A 16047-nucleotide genomic window follows, 5' to 3' on the forward strand; every position below is an offset into this window, starting at 1 on the left:
TAAAAAAAAATCTTGGTTGCCAAACATGCCCTACTCTACTCTGCCTTTTCTGTTAATGGAAATAAAAGCCTAGTTTAGGATTTAAAGACTATATGGAATGGAATTGTTTTGAGCAAAAAGACTGGAAATAAATCCTCATAAACTCCCAGGACTACGTTGCATAACGCTAAACAATTAAAAACTTTATAAAAACCGAGCAAAATGCTAATAGCCTTGAAAAGGAAGTGTACAAAAAAGAGGAGAGAGAAAATGAGAGCTGCTAGGAAGACACGGGGATGCTTTTGCTTAGTATTTTTTATGACAACAGTACCCTTATCTTTTTTATTAAATGACCACTATATCTCTATTTTGATACACTTGGCAAGAGCAAGAGGGGGTTCTTTGTGGCAACCTTGGACACAATCGTGTCTTCTTATAGTTTCCTAATTAGGCTTTGTTCCCTTTGGATTTTGAGAATTGATGAGTCTAAAACAGGCTCTAGATAGCGTTTAATGTTGAGTCCAATAATAAGTTTTACACTCAAAATCCAAAATAAACACTGTTTTAGTCAAATTTATATCAAACCGCGGTTGATATGAGCAATTGGACTACATTGCAAGTTACGGTGGAGCCGATCAACATGCCCAATGCCACAATTACTAGCACTCCTCAGCACCCAAATCTCTCTCTCTCTCTCTCTCCAAACACTATCCCCAACCTTTTCCGCCCATCGAGCAGGACAAAATTCAGCCTTAGTGATCTGACGGTGCCAAGTGAAAGAATCGTTGCTCAACGGACAATAGTTACTGGGAGGGATAACAAGCTAATCTTCCATGACCAACCTGTTAGAATAAACAAATGGGTTCTTGGTTGGTTTCGCCATCCTAGAAAAAATCTCTCTAACCTTATAGGGCGAACGCAACCTTAACTCTAACCCTAACCCTGAGTTGCATGTGGAGACAAGATTGATCCTTATAGAAAGAAAGAGATGCATCATAATTTCCAGTCCACACAACACCCCCACTATCATGTCTCATCATCCTAAATACGTTCCACTTTATCTACTTAGCTTCCACCTATATGAAAATGACCAACCATCTCTCTTATTTATCTAGATACCTAATAATATAGTTCGGAAAAAACTACTTTCTAGTCCAACTAGACACATTACCAATTCTTCACACTTGGCATTTGTTGGGCATGTTGGACCCCTGCCCCTAATGACCTAAAATCTCATCCATTGGTAGACTTAGTCAGATCCAATTAGTAGATCATCAGTAGGACTAGATCTATGTGAGGGCTCCACATTGGATGGGCCACTTTCAGCAATTCTATGAACTGAACCACCCTAACCATCCAACTAGTGAGCCCACAAAGCAATTAATTTTACCCTAGCGGGGCCCACCTAACCCCCATTTGCACCACCATAAAAATGTTGCAAACGGCTACATGAACTAATCTAGATACTAAAATAACGTGAGTTTCATTGTCTTTTTTTTTTCCTCTCTTTATTTCCCTCCAATCCCTTTCTCAACCAACAAGTCACGAGTACTACTCCATTCCTATCCCTTTTTTTTTCCTTTTCTGGGTTTCTCTACTGACTGGTTCAATCTCAGATTCTCAATCACTCGGCCGATTTTTTTAATTTCTCTGCTTTCGGGTCTCTCTCTTCGATGGTTTTTGGAGTGAGGGAAAATCGAATTTCATGGGAGAAAGAGAGGTTCGAATGCGTTGAACATGGCGTTCTCGGCCACTCTCAATCACGGTCTTTTGACTTGTTTTTCTAATGGGTCTTCGTCCCAGGTACTCCCATTCTCTTCCCTTCTTTCTTTTCTTCTTCTTCTTCAGATTTATGTGTGTGCTTGGATTTGTTGATGGGTCTTGTGCTTCTTTCCCATTTTTTTTTTCTTTATTTGCATATCAATGTCACTTTGGTTTTTTTGGCCTTAAAGATCACAATGGTTGTTGGCATAAAGGAATTCAGGTCTTTATGCTTGGCAAGTGATGTATCTTGTATTGGTTTTGCTTTTATTTTATTTGCTCTAGTCTCACTTTTCTCAAATAAAATCCCTGAATAGAAACATAGAAATAACAGTAAAGATTTTATCTGGAAGATTTGCTGGTGCAAATAGGGAAATTATAAAATGAAAACTGCAATAGTATGATCTTAGAGAAAGATGGAAATACCAAACAGAAAATAGATAATCCTCAATTTCTGTAGAGCTGGGGAAAGAAGGAAATACCAAACAGAGAATAGATAATTCTCAATATCTGTAGAGCTGTTGTACGTCCTCGAACGCTTCGCTTAAGACGTTATTCGGCCCTATTCCGGTACAAGGATTTGACGACCGAACCGTCTCCAGGAACAACAACTAAGTGTTGGTGTGCACCTACCAAACACTTTGAAGGCAAAGCTTCGAGTCTCCCTTGTTAAGCAAATCGGGCTCTACAAAACACTTTGAGGGTTCTTGTGGGGATCTTAATCTCACACCAAAATATGGGACACACCCTTGGTTGGTTTTCCTTTTACACACCACAACAATAGTGTAGAGCCTTTTTCTTTTCTCTTTTCTCTCTTATTAGAAGCTAGCCAAGAGTCTCTTCATTTTTATGGAATCACCCTTAATGGGAGAACTAAAGGCATTCAACTAAAATGAGAAAACCAAAGAGCCACCATAAATGGAATGCAAAGAATCACCAAGAAAGGCCCACTCTTTTGTCCTTTTGTGCATGACTTTTGGAGTACCAAGGAATATGAAAAGCCACCTTAAAGCCTCAGCCCAATTATGGAATATTTGAAACTTAGATTTTTTTAATAAAAAATCCAACAATCCCCCACAAGTTTCAAATCATTCACAAACTCAGAGAGCTCTAGTCACATTATGCATAATGAAAATGTTCGAAGACTTGAATTTCCAAATAGATTATCTAAATTGTAGTGTAAGTACATGGTGGACTTAGCCTTGAACCAACACCTTTCTACTTTTCAGTAATCACACATGACTAGACTCAGAGTACGAGTGCGTAGTGGACCACGCCTTGAACTACCACACTACTCACAAGCTTGCTTGAAACAAATAACACACACAGCGCTCGTCCTGGTTCTGCGAGGGCTCTCGGAGTATGCCAGCTCCATAGAAGACACATAGTCTCCACCCTAACATAGGTGTCTCCTTTAGTGTGTTCATGTCAAACACCCCGTACCCGTAGTACTTCGGACCACATGAAGGCTTTAAAAACCAACCTCTTTATCATGACAGGTTTCTGTGTGGGCTTTAGCAATCTTTCAGATTACATAGGACATAGGAGATGACAAATCTCCACCCGCACATAGGTGAGCTCCTTAGAGTATCTACAATACTCAGGACTCATTAAGGCATTAAAGCCAACCTCAACTCATTCATTTTTCTGTAGGGCTCTAGTAGTCTTGCCTACTCAGACTACATAAGAGGTGATATGCCTCTACCCATACATAGGTGAGTCCCTTAGGGCATGCACCTGCCAGGCATCTTACACACAAAGTGCTTTGGGCTCATTAAGGCTTACAACCATCCTCTACTCTGACAGGTTAAGTGCACTAATACATGAATGGTCTCAAACAATTTATATTAAAGTGCACCAAAACAAATCCATTCATATTTCATTTTTTGAACCATGAACTATATTTGATGGTAGACTAAGCTTTGAACCATTAATATAGTTTAATGGTAGATACAAATATAAATAGATTATCTAGGCAAGAGACCCATTCCGACAAGTAAGAGAATATTTCTGCAACAAATGCATAATCCTTTTTGCAACAAATGCAAGCAATCATGAATCAGTCCACTTGTGTTTTATTCTTTGAACCATGAATGACATATTAGGTAGACAAGTCTTTGAACCATAAACGTCATTACAATGGTAGATATAAACACAAATGACCATTCCAAATGCAAATGACCATAACTCAAATACAAATTGCCATACCTCAAATTGACATAAGTCTCATTCTGGCGGCTGTCTGCATGACCAATTCTCTTTTTAGACCTTTTGTCATAGGATCAACAACATTCTCTGATGATTGAACATTGATCACTGCAATGACCCCTCGACTTATCAGATCCGATAGATAGTTGTGCTTCAGACGAAGAGTCCTCTTTCTTCCATTGAAGAGCTTGTTTTCTGCAACAGTGCTGGCCGCTTGATTATCACAATAGATAGTAATTTCCGACAAACGCAATTTCTTCAACGGAAGATCTAGCAGAAGATCTTTGAGCCACTCAGCCTCATCTCCAGCACTTTCCAAAGCAAAAAACTCTGACTCCATAGAAGACTTAGCTATTATGGTCTGCTTCTTGGATTTCCATGAAATCGCAGCACCTCCCAAGGTGAAAACAAAGCCTCCAGTCGATCTAGACTCGTCTGGCTTTGAACACCAGCTAGCATCTGAGAAACCTTCTTCAACTGATGGATAACCAGAGAAGAACAAACAATAGTTGAGAGTACCCTTCAAGTACCTCATCCGTCTCTGGATTGCATTCCAGTGTTCCTTACCTGGATTGCTCGTAAACCTACTGAGCATCCCCACTGCAAATGCGATATCTGGCCTGGTGCAATGCATTGCATACATCAGACTACCAATTACCTTTGAGTACTCCAATTGCTTTACAGTTCTTCCAGTATTGCTATGGAGCTTCTGGTTGTAGTCATATGGAACAGATAACTCAGCCAGATCAAAATATCCATATGTCTTCAGCATGCCCTCGATGTAATGAGATTGAGACAAACCAATCCCAGACTCTGTCCTCAGAACTCTGATCCCCAGGATAGTATTGGCAGCTCCAAGATCTTTCATACTAAAATGTGATGAAAGAAAATCTTTCACAGAAGTCACAATCTGTATATCTATCCCAATGATCAGCATGTCATCTAGATAGAGACAGATGATTACTGCCTTATCCCTATCAACCTTGCTGTATAGGCATTTATCAGAGTTACTGACACCAAATCCATCACTCCTAAGGACTTTGTCAAACTTCTCGTGCCATAGCTTTGGAGCTTGTTTTAGACCGTTGGGAGATCTTATCAACCTGCACACTTTCTTTTGTTGGCCTTCAACACAGAATCCCTCTGGTTGTTGCATGTACAGTTCCTCAGTCAGATCACCATTCAGGAATGCCGTTTTCACATCCATCTGATGCACAATCATTCATTCTATTGCTGCTAAAGCGATAAGAATACAAACTGTTATAATCCGACAAATTGGTGCATAAGGGTCAAAGAAGTCTATACCTTCTTTCTGATTGAAGCCTTTAGCCACCAACCTGGCTTTATACTTCTCTATGGAACCGTCTGCACGCAACTTCTTCTTAAAGACCCACTTGCAACCAATGGGCTTAGCACCTTCAGGAAGATTTACTAGCTCCCAAGTATTGTTCTGGATTAATAAGTCCATCTCATCATTAACAGCTTCTTTCCAGAGTAGAGCATCTCTAGAACTCATCGCTTCTTTGAATGTATGTGGATCTGCTTCAACACTGTATGTCATAAAGTCGTTCCCAAAAGACTTAGCTTTCTTGATACGCTTTGAACGAGGCTCATGAGATTCAGGAATGATGGAATCATCATTCACATCAACTTCTTTAGACATGGTTGAATCTCCATTGATAACCTCCTGATAAGCTGGTAGGGAGACAACCTCTGGTTCAGTAGACTCTTCTGCATGAGAGTTTTCTGGCAGATCAATAAGTGTAACATTCTTGTCTTTGATGAACTTGTCTTCAAAGAACTCAGCATCTCTGGCCTCAATGATTGAGTTAGTGCCAAGATCCAGAAACCTTCCAGCATCACTGTCTACAGCGAACCCCAAAAATACGCACACATTAGCCCTTGGTCCAATCTTTGGTCTCATGATATCTGGTATTCTAACATATGAAAGACACCCCCACACTTTATGAATATCCAAATTAGGTGGATAACCATACCAAAGTTCATGTGGCGTGATCTTTGTCTTTGAATACAGAACCCTGTTCAGGATAAAATTGGCAGTCAAGAGAGCTTCTCCCCAATAACATGAAGGAAGTCCAGTAGTGATGTGCATCGAATTCACCATCTCAGTGAGCGTGCGATCCTTTCTTTCAGCAATTCCATTTGATTGAGGTGAGTAAGGGGCAGTGGTTTCTGCCACAATACCATGCTCCTTGAAAGACGCCTTTGCTTCATTGGACCGGTATTCACCACCTCTGTCATTTCTGAGCTTCTTTACAGGTCGGCTCTGTTGCTTCTCAACCATGACTCGGAATTCCACAGACTTCCCAAAAGCTTCATCTTTTGACTTCAACAAGTACACATGACAAAATCGAGTGCGATCATCAATGAAGGTGACAAAATACTTCATACCTTCTCTTGTAGTGAAACTTCTGAAATCACACGTATCAGAGTGAATCAAATCGAGACACTCTGTACTTCTTGTAATTTTAGAAAAGGGCGGCTTGTGCACACACTTCACACTTCCCAGGTTTATCACCCCCACATTTGGGTAATATTCCCAACCTCTTCATGTCTTGCAACTTCCTATAGTTATCATGACTAAGTTTATTGTGCCACAACTCAGAAGAATAATAAAAACCAGTGATTTCATTAACAACAGAAGATACAGTGCTCATTTTGTACATTCCATCAGTGCGGTAAACATTTCCAAAATACACATTATTATAAGAAATAACAGCCTTACCACCTTGGAAATCAAGACGCATACCAGCATTACATAAAAGACTGCCAGACACTAAATTCTTAGCTATGGATGGAACATGCTTGACATTCTTTAGAGTAAGAGTCTTCCCAGACGTGAGTGTCAACACAACAGTCCAAGAACCGAGCACATCAGTAGTAGAACGATCCGCCATAGCCACTTTCTCCTTTGAAGCCACATAAGAAGAAAATAGTGACTTGTTGGTGCACACATGACAAGTAGCACCAGTGTCTAGCCACCAATCAGTAGAATCTGAAGTACCCTCCACATGAGAGATTACTGCCACAAAATCTGAAATCTTTTCATTTCCAGCTACAACATTAATCGACTCCTTCAGTTCTTTGTTCTTTGGTGGTGCCCTACAATCTTTAGCGAAGTGACCATACTTTCCACAATTGAAACATTGACCTTTCTTCTTAAAATCCTTTTTCTGCACATTAAGGTTCTTTTTGTTCCACTTCTTCTTGGGATTGTATTTTTTTTCACATCATATCTTCCCTTGTTATTTTCTGACTTTGCTTCTATCATATTGGCAGCAGCCTTCTGCTTCTCAAGCAACTCAAAGTAAGAACGGGTTTGGGCTTCATCTTCAATACGAATGAACCGCTTCAAATCATCAAGAGAAACTTATTTCTTTCTTCTACGCATCTCCGTAGAGAAAGATAACCAGGAAGGAGGGAGCTTGTTTACAATAGCTCCAGCAATGAAAACATTGTTGAGCTTTATCGCTTTCTGTTCAAGCTTCAATACCAATTTTTCAAGTTCTTTCACTTGGGGCAAAACTTCTTTTCCATCTTCAAATTTCATATCTAGAAACTTGTCGATAAGATGGGTCTTTGACAAATTCTCTTCATCTTTATATTGATGCTCCAGATTATCCCAAACTGCTTTAGCTGTTTTGTTTTGACCATAAACATCTGTAAGATGGTCTGACAGACAGTTGAGCAAATAACTTCTACAGAAATCATCATCATGGTCCCAATCCGCCTCTTCCTTAGAGTTCTCTTCTTCAAAATTTGATTTCTCATCTTGAACAGTATAGTAGATTTTCAGAAGTTGCATTCCAAAAATTACTTTTCGACGCCAAGGGTTAAAATCAGAACCATCAAAGTTCTCAAGCTTTAGACCATCAATATCCATAGCTCTTGCAGTATCCATCTTATACGAATATCGTCTTAAGATTGTTGGTGCAAATAGGGAAATTATAAAATGAAAACTGCAATGGTATGATCTTAGAGAAAGATGGAAATACCAAACAGAAAATAGATAATCCTCAATATCTGTAGAGCTGGAGAAAGATGGAAATACCAAACAGAGAATAGATAATCCTCAATATCTGTAGAGCTGCTGTACGTCCTCGAACGCTTCGCTTAAGACGTTATTCGGCCCTATTCCGGTGCAAGGATCTGATGACCGAACCGTCTCCAGGAACAACAACTAAGTGTTGGTGTGCACCTACCAAACACTTTGAAGGCAAAGCTTCGAGTCTCTCTTGTTAAGCAAATCGGGCTCTACAAAACACTTTGAGGGTTCTTGTGAAGATCTTAATCTCACACCAAAATATGGGACACACCCTTGGTTGGCTTTCCTTTCACACACCACAACAATGGTGTAGAGCCTTTTTCTTTTCTCTTTTCTCTCTTATTAGAAGCTAGCCAAGAGTCTCTTCATTTTTATGGAATCACAATTAATGAGAGAACTAAAGGCATTCAACTAAAATGAGAAAACCAAAGAGCCACCATAAATGGAATGCAAAGAGTCACCAAGAAAGGCCCACTCTTTTGTCCTTTTGTGCATGACTTTTGGAGTACCAAGGAATATGAAAAGCTACCTTAAAGCCTCAGCCCAATTATGGAATATTTGAAACTTAGATTTTTTTAATAAAAAATCTAACAAGATTTAGGGAGGTAAATAGGTAATGGGGATGGTCTTACTCAATTGTAGAGTGGTAATCAAGGTGAGACAAGTTTTGATTGTGGGGGCAAAGTATATGGCCTACTTTGCCCCTGTTTTGGTTTTTAGGTTCTTGTCTATGATTTGTGGACACGGACACGGAGTGTCGGACACAGCAAATCCCCAAACTTTAGAAACGGAGACACGGCTAAAATAGAAAGTACATGTAATCATGATTTGTGGATATGGATTCATGTGTTTAGTTTCGACATGGATACGAGTTGTCTAAATGAGGTAAACATAATATTCAATAAAAAAACAGAATGTCACACTTGACACGGTACAAAAATATGTCCACACATCCACATTAAGTCTAACAATTCTAGGAATACAAGTAAAAGTGTCCAAAGGAGTGTCGACACGTGTGGACACGCGTGTCGTGTCGGACACGGCAGGACACGTGAGTCGGCAATAAATTCGAAGTGTCGGCCAAATCATAGGTTCTTGTCCATAAAAATGACTCCAAGAAGACATAAAATAGGATTGAATGGCCTTCCGTTCAGCATGCGAAGGAGAAGTGCCTTCAATGGTGTGTTTCGTTGGATGAGTGAAAGATGGTCTGGTTCTGCAATATGTGGATATGATAGCATCATCTTGGACAGAACATTGGTCCTAACATGCCTATTAAGATTGATTCTTTGAGTTTTCAAAATTGGGTTAGATATCAAAATAGTTTTATTTTTGGGACAGATACTAAGTACACGCGGATGAGTTTACGTGTTGGTTTTCCTATTTAAGTAAGGTAACACAAATGCCAATATTAGGATCCTGTAGTGGAAAGCATGCAAAGTAGATTGGCATCTTAGAAGGAAGTTTCTTTCTTCTCCCTCTATTGAGGAGACTCATTATTAAAAACACCCTATCCAATCTTTCAATTCCATATTTCTTGAGTCGTAGGAGACAACAATTATCGATGGTAGACGGGTTTGACATTGGACTGGGTTTTGATGTTGTCTACGAAATAAAGTTGAAGAGTGATATGCCATTCACTTGGTGGAATGAAAAAATTCTTGTAAGGCATGTATTGATGTTTTCTTGTTGTTGGATTTGTGTTAATTGTCACTGTGACTTTTTTAGGGAAATGGTAGTGGTGATTGTTATCTAGGCTGCAAAAGAGGTTTCTTTGTCAATTTGGATGGTGAAATATGGGAATCGAATACACTTATTAGTGTTTTTTTAATGGTGATGCATATATTAAAAGAGAAGGAAAACTCCCACAACCACGATGGTCAAGCAACAACCAATAAAAGAAAGGGAAAATAAGGGTGAACAAAAACAACATCCAGGAGGAAGATGATCAAACAACTCCAACGATGCTTTCTCAACTCCGGAGTGAGCAGCATGGTCCACCACATTATTGACCAATTTGAAGATGCAAAAAACTGGTAAAGGGGACACAAGTTTCAGATCCATTGGAGTCCACCACACTAAGAAGATAGGAATAAGCCTTGATGCTTCCCCATTGGTGCTCCTAAAAATGCCAGCAATGCTGGATGAATTTTGATTACCTCGAGAACTACCATTAAAATTAAGTTTAAGCATGTTGGGGTGGGGGAAGGCTTTCATCTAGCAATCACCTAACCTTTGAGCGGTACAAAGAGAGATCTCCTTCCATGTACGTCGTAATTAACCAATCAAAATGCTGAAATGATCTTTTCTAGAGAGGGCACAATTAATGATTCGCACTTTGATGTCATAGCTAAACTCTGAATCATGTTTTTTTTTTTTAATCTCGGACAATGCTCTATAGCCCCCTAGGGATTCCTAGCCCTCTCCCACCTTATTCATTTAGGGCGAAGTCTACAGTTCTCTCTGTGCAACCAGTTCGAAGGGCATCTGATGAGGGGATTTAGATTTACCATAAAACATTCTTTGTTGGATCCATTCCAAATCCTACAAAGAACCTAATACAGTGTAACACGCCAAAGGATTTCACCTTTGTCTCCACACCTTGGCTGCCATCTTGCAAAGAATGTTGTGATTCGATTCTTCTATCTCCCTACATAAGAAACACACATTTACAACTCTAACCTCTTCCACTTAAACATGCCACAAGGTTTGATAATTATAGTTGTCATCATCCAACCAAAAGCTGCAACTTGAGAGGGGAGCCAACAGCGCTCCCTTCTCAATGGTGTTGGGCCCAACTTTCAAAACAAAAGAAATATGTGATTGAAAGGCGCCTCTAGAATTCCTTACCCAGCACCTCCTATCATAGGGAGACTTGTTTATGGACTCAAGTTTATTAAGGAATGAAAAGCACTAATGATAGTTGCCCCTAGAGTGCTAGGCTATGTTGCATCAGTACAGGTATGAGTGTCGGAATCCGACACGGGTATTGACTGTCAGATTCGGAATACAAAAAAAATAAAGATTCGTGGATTCACCAAAATATTTTAATTAATTTTGAAATTTTAATTATAATAAATAATATATTAAAAATTTTAGTAGGTTGATTGAGTAAATATAATATTTTATTTTTATATAAAAATATAAAAAACTTACTATTATGAAGGATAAAACTTAAAACATGCATTAATTATAAGGTTGTGGTAGTAGTATTCAGAAGAGAAAAAAAAAATTAAAAGAGACCTAGAAGTGTCTCTGTGAATCCTAAAGTATTGGAATCCGAGATGTGTCCGGCACAGATTCTTTGCCCAATTAGAAGAATCCATGTAACATAGGTGCTAGGGTTTCCTTGGATGAGCCATGGATAGCCTCGCAGTGGACAAGCTTTTCTGATGTGGTCCTCTTACCCTTTTATGGTCTTGTTGAGGGAGCAGTGAGTAATATTTTATTGCCTGCCTATTTCCTCAAAGACTATAATATCTGTTTTCTCACCTTTGGCCCAATGATCAATGAGATGATTCACAGTCTCTCCATTCCTTGAACTGTTTCATTCTTTTATCTTGTAGATACCTGTTGAGGATTTGATCTCACTTGATGGTTTTTTGTTATTTTAAGTAGATGCAATGTTGGAAAAAGAGAGCCTACCCTCCTTGTTTTAATAGAATGCCAATTTTTAACATAGCAATGGAAGAGACCAATGTTGGGCTTCCTAGCTGCTTCAGAAGACCATTGTCTATTGGGATCCACCTCTTGTGCTTAAATGGGATTTCCTAGCTTCTTCAGAGATCATGGGACATTGCTTTGACATCCATATGGCATGCTGGAAATTGTGATGTGTTATTTATATGCCGGTGGTTAAAACTCATTTGGATGGTAGTTTGGAGAGATATATTCTCAAATTAAACAACTTGGGGGGTTTCATGCCTGATACATTGATTCATCAACATTAGGTGAGCCAAACAATTGGAGCACCTAAGAATGTTGGGCTCAGGCCAATCACAGATAAGTTCCAGGCCACCTTTTTAACTGTTCCGTTGAAGAGTTATGAAGGATGGTAGCAATGAAATGATTTTTGTGGCAGTCAAAATGGTGCAAGGTGATCTGCATCATATGTAATAATCAGGTTCCTTTTTTGGATTAAAGAGGTGGAGTGACCTCTCATTTTGCTTTATTATTATTTTTTGTTTTATTAGTTGAACATTGGATAATTTGTTAACTGTCATGTTTCCGATATTATCTTACTATATGAGCCTTTTTAATATTCCTCTGTACATGTCTCAACTATTTGTTGCTTTTTGTTGATTGGTTCGTTATTTGATTCATTGTCACATTTAAGTAGATGATCCCTAATACTCCACAATGCTTAGTGCAGCTCTGCTCTTTGGGACTAAACAGGGAGCAGAGGGCACTAGCCATGCGGGGGGGTCGAAAGAGGAATATCGTACAGACAATCAGATCAGTATTGGATAATGCAAATATGGGTAGCAGTAGCAATGGAGCAATGGAACCTGCAAGGGTTCTTCTCGAGAGACTGTTCGCACAAACACAGAGACTGGAAGAACAGATGAATAAAGATTCTCGTCTTTCGGACAGTGTGCAATTTGGCATTAATCTCGAAGACCTGGAATCAGACCTTCAAGCTGCCTTGACTGCCTTGGGAAAGAAGGAAGAAGATCTTCAAAATGCAGAGAGGACGGTATTGTTAGACCACGCTGAACTAAATCTTGCAAAGCGGGACTTGGAACAGCGAAAGGAAGAAATTGCAGCTGCATATGCTAAGAAGGAGAAAATGGAGGAAGACCTGAAAAAAGCTAATGAGGATCTAGTTTCTCAAGCCAGGCAGATTGAAGAGCTAACCCTTTTGGTTGAGAGCCGGGACAGGGAGATTGTCGGTGCAAAATCTCTTCTTTCTCTTAAAGAAGATGAATTAAATAATCTTAAAAATGAATTGATGATCAAGAATGAGGAGGCAATGAGACTCCATTCTGACCTTGAGTCTAGAGATCAGCTTATTAATGAAGCCAATGAGGTCATCCTTAAACAAGAAGCCAAAGTTGAAGAACTCGAAAGATCGTTAAGAGAACGGGAGCATGAATTAGCGGAGTCTGTGCGGGTGAGAAAAGTCAAAGAAGAAAAGCTGAAAGTTGCAGAGGCTAGCTTAGAAAGGCGGACGGTGGGATGGTTATCATCACAGGAAGAGCTGAAGAAACTGGTGGCGGAAGCATCCAAAAATATGATGGAAACTAAGGAAACTTTGGAGGACTTTCAAAGAGTAAGAAAACTTCTCGCGGATGTAAGATCTGAGTTAGTTTCTACCCAAAAATCACTCGCTTACTCCCACAGAAAGATGGAAGAACAAAAGGTTCAGCTCGAAAAACAACTGGCAGAAGTCAATGAACTAAAACAAGCAGTGATGTCATACACAACAAGTTTAAAAGAGGCCCAATTGGAAGTAGAGAATGAGCGAAGTAAGCTGAGAGTTGCACAGGCTCAGAACATAGAACTTGAACGACAGCTGGCCTCAGAGCAAGAGTTGATAGGCAACTTACAAAAGGATTTAAATAAAGAGAGATATTCTTTGGAACAGGCAACCCAAGAAATAGCCTTGTTGCAGAAGGATCTGGGGCAGAAAACCCGCGAGTTCAGAGATACCCAAAATCTTCTTCGGGTTAAAGAGTCCGAATTAGCGGAAGCCAGACTACAAATCGTGCATCTGAAATCTGAGCAGACTTCTTTTCAGCTTTTTCTAGAAGAAAAGGATAAAGATCTTTTGAATGCACGGAGAAAATTGGAGGATGTAAACCATGAGGTTGCCGAGTTGAAAGGGCTCATGAGTAGCAGAGACGATCAGCTTATTCAAGCAACTTCAAGACTACAGGATAAAGAAGAACAGGTCCAGACAATGCAACGTGAACTAGATGACACAAAACTGAAGTACTCTGAAGTTGAAACTGTGGTGGAGCGAATTGTGCAACTCACAAGCAAGTTGGTTATTTCTGTGAAGGATGAAGGTAATAATAGTACTTCATTCCTGTTGGACAAAGAAAACCTTTTACCCAAGATGGATCACGACTTAAGGTGGCAGAGACAGCTGGAGACTGAACTTGAAACGACAAAAGAGTCCCTGAGATTGAAGGAAATGGAATTTCTCGCTCTACAGAGAGCTTTGGATGTCAAAGATGAAGAGATCAAGTCAATCCTCAACAGATGGGATATAAGGGAGAGAGAAATGAAGAAAATGAAAGAAGAGATGTGGGAACAAAGTGATGGCCTAAAGAAGCTGTATGCTCTTGCACAGGAAAGAATAGGGGACAAGACTATGGGGGATTTGGCAATTGAGAAACTTCAACTTGAGGCTGCTCAACTGGAAGCTGAGGCTGCAACGAGTGCCCTGCGTAACCTTGCTAATATGAGCCAAGAGCTTTTGAAACAGACCCAAACTGCTTTGAGCTTAGATGGTCACATTGACGTTGATTTCTTTCTGAAGGAAAAAGCTAACATGGGGAATCCTTCGCGAATGAGTGTGAGTTCTGAGGAGGCCCTTGCTAATACGAGCCTGGACCTGGAGCCTTTGAAAGATACCCAAACTGCCTTGAGCTTAGATGGTTATGATGATGTGGATATCCATCCGACAGAGAAAGCAGAAATGGGGAGTCGCCCAAGGGTGAGTGAGCATTTTGAGGAGGCTGGAAGAGAAGTTGCTCGTCTTTCGGCTTTGACAGAGAAACTTGTGAAGGACGCCGGTATTATCAGTGACATGGAATGACGGTAATGCACAACCAACTCATTTGTTGATAGCTAACACATTTGTTGTTCTACTTTAGCAAGATTATATAGTATTGTTCTTTTCTGTTACAATTAGCCTCTGTGTTGAATGTTCAGACATAACCCACATGTAGGAATCTCATTATATCATCCCTGAATGTATCTCTAGATCGTGTATAATTGATATCTTTTTTCCCAAACAGGAGCTTGTATTGGATTCTTGAGTTGTATTTTTTGGGATAATACCCTCCCGGCCATAAATCTCATTAAAGGATGGCATTTCTATCTGCATTTTATATTGTTGCTATCACTTGGAAATCTGATGCTGATGCTGATGCTGATGCTGATCATCTCATATTTCTTTTCCTCAATCTTGTCATGGATCTTTTTCTATGGTTACGACGTCTCTATAATGCGAGCATCAGATCAAAGGGTGGGAGATCATAACATTCTTATTGTACAGGTCTGCTGTGTACATTGTTAACATCAATTTTAAAGACCATTGGATCCCACGTGGAGACGATGTAGATCTGGGACTGTGGATGTGGTGGACCATCATGAGGCGCTCAACATGGCCCCCTGCCAAATGCACATCCCTTTCATAAGATAAATGCATACAAAAATCCAAAGGTTTAGCTATTCTTTGCAGAGTCTTAAATGATGTATGATAGATCATCAAGGAGCTAGGATCTCTGATCAAGATGGGCAAAAGGCGGGCTGAGCATTTGTTTGCCTGGTCAGATCAACGGACCCAATCATTCACAATTGCCACATATGGGGCGGGGGAAATGATAAATGCACCCCTTTTCATCACATGGGACACCCACCTGCAGTGTACGTGGCAATCAAATCTGTTGAATCCTTCTGACGGGAAGTACATCAGCCCCTCTGTAGTCATTGATTCACTGCTGCTGGGTGTCCCAAGTGATGCAAAGGGGCGCATTTATCATTTCCCAAAAACTGGCTGTTAGGGAAGAGCTCAATACCAGTTGTCTTCTTAGAATTTTTTCCCAACATACATGGAGTCAGCCCCGTCTTTGGCCTCCATGGGCCTAGTATTTATCAGGTAAGTCTAGATGAGGTCATTATTTATGAGAGAGAGAGAGAGAGAGAGAGAGAGAGAGAGAGAGAGAGAGATGGTCCTATTTTCTGTAATAACTCTGGCTATTTTCTCCTCTAAATGCATGATGCTCTTTGATGAGAGCTTAAAAAGATGGAGCAAAAATCTATTATAGAGTGCAGTGAAAACAACTTGGGTAGAAACAGTG

General features: G+C 39.9%; 1 protein-coding gene across 3 annotated transcripts; it reads left to right on the top strand.

Annotated features, from left to right (window-relative positions):
* The first annotated feature begins 1485 nt into the window (after positions 1–1485).
* Positions 1486–15418, top strand: LOC143849520 (protein involved in starch initiation 1-like). Of its 3 annotated transcripts, XM_077358579.1 has the most exons (3): positions 1486–1782; positions 12354–14782; positions 15243–15418. In XM_077358579.1, the coding sequence occupies exons 1-2, from the start codon at positions 1717–1719 to the stop codon at positions 14778–14780; spliced, it is 2493 nt and encodes an 830-aa protein (XP_077214694.1). In that variant the 5' UTR covers positions 1486–1716; the 3' UTR covers positions 14781–14782; positions 15243–15418. The 3 variants fall into 3 exon arrangements, with proteins under 3 accessions (XP_077214694.1, XP_077214693.1, XP_077214695.1); XM_077358578.1 differs by lacking the exon at positions 15243–15418 and having other exon boundaries at positions 1487–1782; positions 12354–15070; XM_077358580.1 differs by lacking the exon at positions 15243–15418 and having other exon boundaries at positions 1488–1782; positions 12387–15070.
* The last annotated feature ends 629 nt before the right edge of the window (positions 15419–16047 follow it).

This window comes from Tasmannia lanceolata, unplaced genomic scaffold (assembly GCF_043159265.1).
Source record: "Tasmannia lanceolata isolate RefF3 unplaced genomic scaffold, GAP_Taslan_0.1 ptg000018l, whole genome shotgun sequence".
Taxonomy (NCBI): Eukaryota; Viridiplantae; Streptophyta; class Magnoliopsida; order Canellales; family Winteraceae; genus Tasmannia; species Tasmannia lanceolata.